This window comes from Dipteris shenzhenensis, chromosome 23, assembly GCF_047967505.1.
Source record: "Dipteris shenzhenensis isolate YYH24624 ecotype China chromosome 23, Dip_SZ_1.0, whole genome shotgun sequence".
Classification (NCBI taxonomy): Eukaryota; Viridiplantae; Streptophyta; class Polypodiopsida; order Gleicheniales; family Dipteridaceae; genus Dipteris; species Dipteris shenzhenensis.
The window spans coordinates 53431328-53440610 of record NC_141618.1 but is presented as its reverse complement, the minus strand read 5'-3'; the positions used below and the strand labels follow the sequence as shown (position 1 = coordinate 53440610).

General features: G+C 41.0%; 1 protein-coding gene across 1 annotated transcript; it reads left to right on the top strand.

Annotated features, from left to right (window-relative positions):
• The first annotated feature begins 4270 nt into the window (after positions 1 to 4270).
• Positions 4271 to 9002, top strand: LOC147887558 (pentatricopeptide repeat-containing protein At5g39350-like). Its single transcript, XM_087394032.1, has 2 exons — positions 4271 to 4610; positions 5660 to 9002. The coding sequence occupies exons 1-2, from the start codon at positions 4576 to 4578 to the stop codon at positions 8595 to 8597; spliced, it is 2973 nt and encodes a 990-aa protein (XP_087250158.1). The 5' UTR covers positions 4271 to 4575; the 3' UTR covers positions 8598 to 9002.
• The last annotated feature ends 281 nt before the right edge of the window (positions 9003 to 9283 follow it).

The window sequence follows — 9283 nt, the reverse complement described above, 5'->3', positions numbered from 1 at the left end:
GCAATGTACCAAAACTCTGTAACACTTTCACCATGAGCATACCCCACTCTGTCAATCCGTTCCCTCATCTAGTTCCTTTTCACCGATTGAAAAAAGGCCTTGGACAGACAATCCTCAGCTTGTAGCCAGAGTTGTCTACTTCTTAGCATGGCTTGACAAGCCTCCATTAACTCTTTATCTTGGAATGCAGTTTCAGTCTCAATCAGAAATGTGGCTAGGATTTTGTCCTTGGGGTTGACCTTTATGGCAGTTCTGGGAGCTTCCCTGACACCCATGAGAGTATCACCTTGACCCTTGCATAACTTTTTGCATTTAATATCTGCCTCCTTGGCCATCAAGAGTACATTGCAAATTGCCAAATCCCATATGTAGACCGGGTCCGAGATGCCCTTTGTAGAATTTTGTGACACTCGCCTGACTGACCTGCAGAAGTATTTAGAATCTAGCAAACTCACATTAAATTTGAAGGGGATATCTTGGGCTCTATCAATCTTGCATGGAAGAGAGAAGTTCCAATAGATCGGTACACGATTAGAGAGTGTCGTCGCCGCCGCTAAAGCTATGCATTTTCCCTCGAACGGGCCCCTGAGCTACCATCCTTCATGTGATGCATAGAATCTATTTAGCCTTTTGGCCCGAAATTCTACTCCCTTTCTATGATTGCACCAGGTAAACTCAAGTAACTTGTTCACTAGCATCAATGAGCCCCACATTGCCAACCAAGTTCTCCCAAACCTCGTGCTCTGCACTGGAGATGACAACCCCTTATGGACCTATCCTCAAGGCACTCACAACCCCCCCTATAATCTAGTGATCTTCTGGTGATAGCATTGACTTCACAGACTCCCAACATTCAATTCTCTCTTGGGATGCGTTTGGTGCATAGAAGCTTATCACTCTAAATTCAAATCCTTCTTTGCAAACTTTCACCCACCAAATCTAAGCCCTCAAATTAGAAGGGCACCTCATCTTTTCTTTTTGAAGGGCAAAAATAGGATAAACCTTCTTTCTAGAAGGTTTAAGAAATGCGATGTCCTTCTTATGAAACAAAACAATGGATTACTCACAAGAAGAAGGTTAAAATTCTACTTTGTCATTCTCAATGCATGATGAACAAAATTCATCACTTCACTAATATCTTTTATTAATACAATAAGTCTACATAGAATTATAGAAGTAAAGAGCTCAACAAATAAGAGTTAATAGTCACCCAATTTCAAATAGAAGAATAATGTTTAATCAATAATATATGCGACTGAAGACCAAGACAATTTACAAAAAAGAGAATACTTCAAAGTGTATAAGAAAAAACTACTAATCAAGGCAAAAAAGGATACATGAAGCTAAACAGCTTGCTTGAAATGCTCATAATAATAAAAAGAGAAATACACAGTAGATCCAAGGCTGCTTATTATAACAACTTTCATTCTTACAAAAGTGTCTCAAAACTTTCTTTTTTACAAAACAATCTTAAAAGGATTATATATAGATGGATGTAGCTTCTCATATATAGTAACATATAACTCCTCAAGATAACTTTCCATACTTTCATGATGTCCCACTCATTGGTTGAGTGCATCTCACCTTGTCATTCTTCCAAACATCAAATAGTAAATTCCAGTCAACATCATGGGGTGCTCATGAAGACATGAACATAAGCATGTTCAATGTCCTCAAACATAGGCAGAATCTTTCATCACTCTTCACAAAATTTTGTTTGGAAAAACCCCTTTCACATGCAACTGAACTTGCTGGTAACATAACTACAATTTGCCATAACTTATACAAAGCTGGAAACATTTGTTGCCATTCTTTTTCAACACCACATTGCTTCCATGCATCTAGCAATTCCTTTGAAGGATAAGCCTAAAAATTCAATACAAATCTTTGAAGCTCTCCTTCACAACGAATTGTTTGAATCAAAGAGCTTTCATCTTTTCCAAATTTGTCACAAAACTGTGTAAGATATTGACGTGCCTTTTGACCCCTAATTTTTGCATCCCTTGAGTAGTTTTTAGGAGAAAACAATTTTGCAGCATTGAACAAATGATGATCATAATACCTTTCATCAAGGTTAGAGCTTAACCTTTGAATGAAGGCTTTAGCTAACCACATAGAATCATCAAGATTAGTCCCTTGTTTTGTATCAACCAATGATGTGAAATGTAACACATGATGATGCATTACACGACTCCATTTCGTACTCCATGTATGAAAGGACTTAAGCATCGTGAGCCATTTGCAAACACTCCATTGACATACTTATCCTTCAAAAGAGTGATCAATACGTTTACCTCTCTTTCGATGATTGTTATATCAACTTCATTTGCTTGAAACTTCATGTTCCACAAGTTTATCTCCTTCAAAACATCTGCCATAAAATGGATAAGGAACAATAGTTCAAAATTTGCAGCTTTCACATCCATTGCTGCATACTTTGATTTCTAGCAAATGAGCAAGATGGGAAGCATCTTCACTAATCTGAATCAAATAGCATACTAGTAAGATAATCTATCCAAACAATTGAAGTAAAACATATATTAAAAAGACGCCTGAAGATTAGAGATTTAAAAGTAGACAGCATGATAATCTATCCAAAGAATTAAAAATAAAACCCATGTGAATAACATAACAAATTATAGACTCAAAGTAGATGGCATGATGATCTATCCAAAGAATTGAAAAGAAAATCCATCAGAATAACAAAAAAAAAATATAGATTCAAAGTAGATAGTAAAGCTGGTTTGCCCTGTTGTTAGGATTATACTAACAAGTAGCATCTGTGTGCCCCTGCTTCTGGCATATATCACAATATGATTTGTCCTTCCTCTGAGATGTTGAAATTCCCATACTCTTCAGAGTTGCGGCAATTTGTTTGTTTAAGTTCTCAGACTTACTCTTTATCTTTCTCTTTCCATTTTTGTCCTTCTTTGCCCTAGCTTTACTTCTCTGCTCCTCTTTCCTTTTCTTCTTCCTGCTTCTGGATTTCCTTTCCTCATCTTTTGAATCATCAGAATCTCAATCTGTATTGTCATCTTCTAAATCTGAACCTGAGTCGGACTCTGAATCTGACTCTGACTCTGAATCTGAATCACTACTATACTTCTTCTTCTTAGTAGTTCCCAACCTTTTCTCTGCTCTTCTGGCAGCCGCTACCAACTGATTAAATCCTCCTACACCTCAAGAATATCTGTACTGGCTACTGCAATTCTCAGGGATTCCCTCAACCCATTACATAAATATTCCCCCAGCATCTCATTAGTTGGCCTTTCATTGGGTGCAAGTCTTCCATTCAAATCTAAAAATTGTTGTGCGTAATCTTCCACAAGTAGCCTCTTCTGTTTCATTGTCTTAAGCTTTTCTAGGATATCATTGGTGTTTTCCACCTTCTAAATCCTACCAAAAATGTTGTTTGTAATGCTTGTGTGTCAGCAAAATGGGCTGCACCATACTTTATAAACCAGTATATAGCCTTGCCCTCCAATGTGGTAGCAAATTGCTGCTTTTTCACATCATATCCATACAATACTCCTAGTCCACTTGCTTCCCATTTTGTGCTAAATTGAGCTACATGGGCATTAGGGTCTTCCTTTTTGGACTCACCCTTGAAGTTTGCAAATTTGACTTTGAGATTTGCTGGATTAGGGGGTTGTGCCATTTATCCTGGCTATTGTGTTGCTGCAACCTTTCTTCTTGCTAGTGTTTTAGACAATGGTTGAAACTTTAGTTTTCTACTTGCCTGTCTCTGAATTTGAGACCATGCTAACAGTCCCACAAATCGGTGTCGCATGTAATTGCTGCGCAGTAGCAACATCTTCTACTATATGACTAGGGACTACTTCTTCAGTCTGTACTTCTTGATCGCTCAAATACCCTAAATCAATGTGCATTCAAGACCACTTACCCACTCCCTTGGATTCGAATCTAGATTTAGGAAAATATATTTTAAGTGTTAATTTTATATATATACATATATATATTTTAATGTTACATTTTGAAAGGTGGATATTATATGCACCTTTCACGCAAGGTTACACTTTCCATGGGTGAAGGCTAATTTTATGTCGAACCCTTTATTTGAATAGCTTCAAAAAAATATTATGCTTCTTCTTGAGTGGTCCTATGGAAAACATTTCTTTGGAATGCCTTGTTAGCTTTTACCCTTATTGAGATGAGAAGTTTGGCTGGTTTTAACTGTCCTGCAGCGCCAGATTCCTTGATCCCTTTCGGCAGACTTCTCTGCTGAATGAACCAACGATTCCTTCTTCTTCTTGGAGCTAGGAGTCTACTTCACATCCCTCAGAGCGGTGGTCGTGTCTTCCTGAAGTACTCTGCATCGGGAGAATCGAGCGCCGCATGACTTCAAACCCTGAAGGGCTTGTCACAGTCTTGTCTCACTCTACACTGATCCATGTCGCCATAGATACCAAAAGAGGTCCGTGCTGTGATGGCTGTGATTTGGGTGAGAGCGGCTCCAAAAATCGGCCCAGTTACTTGTTCTAGGGAATTATCGTAGGGAGGTCATGAGTAACTTACGTGCACGGCGTATCTACAACCTGCATTGCGCGCTTGTGGATGATCATGGCTAGACATCGTCTACAGTCTTTGGGGTATGTGCAAGAAAGGTCCCAAATTTTTTATTTAAAGACTTGAAATATCTGGCACATAGGTAATGACTTGAGGTGTATGCCATAACTCAAGGTCATGATGAGATTGGACGACGGAGTTCTCTCTCTCTCTCTCTCTCTTGCAACATTTTATTCTTCTCTTTTAACATTGTGAAATGTGCGTTAAGTGTCGCAGCTATTTAGAGCTGCAACAACAAGAGATTGGTCTTTGTTTGGTTTATCCATAGATCCTCTTGGGTCAACATCGAACATTATATTTCATTTCACTCCCTCCCTCCCCCCAGTATATTTGCAGTAGAACATGTACCTCCTTATTTGGATGTGAGATTCTCAAACAAAGGTTGATAGCCCCTAAATCAACATAAGGTGACACAAAATGATTATGCAGTGGCAGTGGAAAAGGCTTCAGGACTTATAGGAGAAATTTACTCTACCCTTAGAAGAGTCTCCCTGAATCTGGGAAAAAGCAACCTATTCTATTGGAACGTAATTAAGCTCTTGATCTCTGACAAGGACTGAAAAATAAAGCATGAGAGCACAGTACAGATCTCGTTTGGCGAATTGTCTTCTATGATGGAACTTCTATACTTTTGAGCAGCCAAGGAATTCAACAGACTATGTTGTGCACACGTACATTGGCGGGACATCTCCCTGGATGATCTTTTAGGTTTATATCATTTTATGCTCCCTTTCAAGACCGTATGTTGCCAGATCAAAGACTTCTGCGCCAGCCTCTAGGTTCTACCCATTCAGCCCCACATTCAAGCATGGCTGGGGAGTAGCAGCAGTAGATACTATTCCACAACAGTCTGGGAGTTGAATTAATGCCATGTGTCCCCCGCCCCGCCCCCCCCCTCTCTCTCTCTCTCTCTCTCTCTCTCTCTCTCTCTCTCTCTCATCTGTCTTGTGGTCCTCATTGATCTCTTCGTTTCCTGCATTTTTTTAATTAACTTAGTGATGTATTTTAGCCTATGACCCTCCATCTGTTTCGTCATGTTTGGGCCATGATAATAATTCTTCTATCATTGCAGGGTGACAGAAATTGATGGTTCTCCCCACATTGGGAGTGTCCACAAATTCTGTAAGGAAGGACGGTTGTGCCAGGTACTGCAGGCTCAGGATTGCGTTGTTAAACAAGAAATTTCAGTCCTCATTGATAAATTAACGTCTCTTCTACAGGGTTGCATACAAATAAAAGATCTGCTTGTTGGTAGACAAGTGCATTGTATTGTTGCTAAAAATGAACTCTGGTGGAACGGCAAGCTGGGATGTCAGCTGATTCAGATGTTTGCTTCTTGCGGAAGTGTTTCTGAAGCACTGCAAGTTTTCAGCAGTTTGCGTGAACAAAACTTGTATACTTGGACAGCAATCATCTCAGCACATGCTCAACATGGTTTAGGTGAGCAAGCAATGATACTTTACAACCAAATGCAATTGTCAATGGTAGAAGCTGGCCCATACACTTTTGTAGCTGTCCTTAAAGCATGTACTAGCATAACAACGTTAGATCAGGGCAAGTTGATCCATGCCGACATCATTAAACAAGGACTTGGATCGGATTTATTTATTGGAAGTGCCCTTATTGACATGTACGCCAAGTGTGGCAGCCTAGGAGAGGCACGCAATGTGTTTGACAACTTGCCATCGAGGGATGTGGTGGTGTGGTCTTCAATGATCTCAGGGTATGTCCGGCATGGTAAGGGTTGGGAAGCCCTCCAATTATATGAGAAAATGCAACAGGTAGGCATAAGGCCAAACAAGGTAACTTTTGGGTGCGTTCTTAAAGCATGTGCAGTTATAATGTTCTTGGATAAGGGAAAACTGATTCATGCTGACATTATTACACTCAAGCTCGATGGAGACCTATTTTTGGGAAATATCCTCATGGACATGTATGCGAAATGCAGAAGCCTTAAGGAAGGCCGTAATATATTTGAAAAAATGTTGGTGCGGGATTTAGTCTCATGGAACACAATCATTGCAGGGTATGTGGAGGATGGATGCAATGAGGAAGCCATCCATCTCTTTGGGAAGATGCAACAGGAGGGTGTACTGCCAAACAAGGTCACATTTGTGTGTGTGTTAAGATTGTTTGCTTGTCCGGCAGACCTAGATCAGGGGAAGCTGTTTCATGCTAACATTAGGAATCAACAGCTTGAGTCAGATCTATTGGTTGGGAATAGCCTGGTAGACATGTATGCAAAATGTGGCAGTCAAGTGGATGCACGCAAGGTGTTTGACCAGTTGCCAGTGCATGATGTTGTGTCTTGGAATTCCATGATTGCAGGATATGCTGACTGTTGCTTTGGGGATGAAGCCCTCCGACTGTTTATGGGAATGAAACAAGAGGGCATAGAACCAGACAAGGTTACATTTGTGTGCATCTTAAAAGCATGTGCTAGCATAGCGGCATTGGATCATGGTAAGCTCATACATGTGGACATTGCAAACCAAGGGCAAGAGTCAGATCTTTTTGTTGGGAGCACCTTAATTGACATGTATTCCAAATGTGGCCGTATAGAGGATGCATGCAATGTGTTTGGTAAGTTGCCTACAAGAAATACAGTGTCGTGGAATGCGATGATATCAGGGTTTGCTTATTGTGGCTTTGGTCAGGAAGCTTTACAGCTGTTTGAGAAAATGCAGCGGGAGGGTGTAGAATCTGACAAGCTCACATGCATGTCTATCCTCAAAGTGTGTTCCACCTTAGCTTCAGTACATTGGGGCAAGCTGATCCACTTGGACATAATGAAACGAGGCCTTGATTCAGATGTAGTCGTCGGAAATACCTTGGTTGACATGTATGGTAAATGTGGTAGCATAAACGATGCACAGAACGTGTTTGACAAGATGCCAATACGAGATGTGGCCTCATGGTGTGCAATGATCGGAGGTTATGGCGAGCACGGACACGGTGACACAGCTCTCCAACTTTTTGAGGTGATGCAACAGAAAGGAATAGGGCCAAACAAAGTCACATTCCTTTGCATCCTCAGAGCATGTTCCAGCATGGCAGCCTTAGAACAGGGCAAGCTGATTCATGCTGGCATCATGAGACAAGGGTTAGAGTTTGATTCTTTTCTCGGAAGCACCCTTGTTGACATGTATGTCAAATGTGGCAGCCTAGTTAATGCACTCAAGGTATTCGACATGTTGCCGGAACAAAATGTGGTGTCCTGGTCTGCAATAATTGCAGGGTATTCAGATAAGGGTCATGGTGAGGGAGCTTTAGAACTGTTTGAAAAAATGCAACGTGACGGTGTCTATCCAAATGAAGTCACATACTTATGCTCTCTACGAGCATGTTCCAGCTTAGCAGCCTTAGATTGTGGTAAGCTTATACATGCTGAAATAATAAAACAAGGACTTGAGCCACTCTTATCTCTTGGGAACACCTTGATTGATATGTATGCAAAATGTGGGAGCATAAATAATGCACACGAAGTATTTGATAAGCTGCTAATCAGAGACGTAGTGTCATGGAATGCAATTATTGGAGGATTTGCTGACCACGGGAACTATAAAGCTGCCCAGAACTGCTTTGAGAGCATGCAACAAGAAGGTGTTGAGCCAAATGGTGTGACATTTGTATGTCTTCTGTCAGCCTGCAGTCATGCAGGCTTAGTCTGGGAGGCCTATCATGTTATCAAGTCCATGAAGGAAGACTATGGCCTTATGCCAACCATTCAACACTATGTCTGCACGGTTGATGTACTTGGGCGTTCAGGATGCTTGGACAAGGCTGAGGACTTGGTTGTAAAGATGCCATTTGAACCCAATTCTGTGGTCTTTATAACTTTGCTTGGTTCTTGTGCAAATCACAGGGACATAGAAATAGGAAGACGAGTCTTTGATAGTCTTAGTGAATCTGATGGTACAAAGACTTCTGGATATGTGCTGATGTCGAACGTTTATGCAGCCAATCATGCACGACGAGGCTTGGAGGACAATTGGGAGGATGCAGGTTGAATTAACAAAAAAGCATGCCTTATTGCCAATGATAGGAGTCTTCTCATAATGGTGATATGTATCCTGAGCTGAAGAGGCTGGCAGGACAAGTGGAATGTGGGTGGACAAAATCAGTTTGTGGACATAGTGAGAAGCTATTGACAGGTTCGGAATTATTTCTGCATGGGTGGACATAGTGAGAAGCTATTGACAAGTTCGGTCATTACACTGACGGCAGAGTCAATGGTCGTTGTCCACACATCAAAAGGCTGATCCCATTGTGCTAAGGCAGAGAAGAACATAGTAGGATTCTGGGATGTGATGCTCAAGGCACCTTAGAGGGATCCCCCTAGAGATGGACAGGATTTATGGAAGACAACATAAAATAGCTCTGATGGTGCATAGTCTTGTTGAACTAGATAATGTAGTCGTTGTAGTGAAGGTGAATGGGGAAGTGAGAGAAAGCCACGGAAGGTAGGGGAGGGAATTAGAGAGAACAAGACTGGAAGTACACAAGTGATGAAGGAAGCAAGGAGAAGTGGATTAGACGTCAAATCAATAGCCCCTTACAATCCTTTTGGGTGCACTTATATAGTCCCCCACAGTTCCCACATTTCCCCTACTATTCTCCCATCTATTTCCCCCTTAAAATCCATCTTTTTCCCACCTTCATTACAGCCATCCCTTCCCAAAGAATTTTGCCCTCA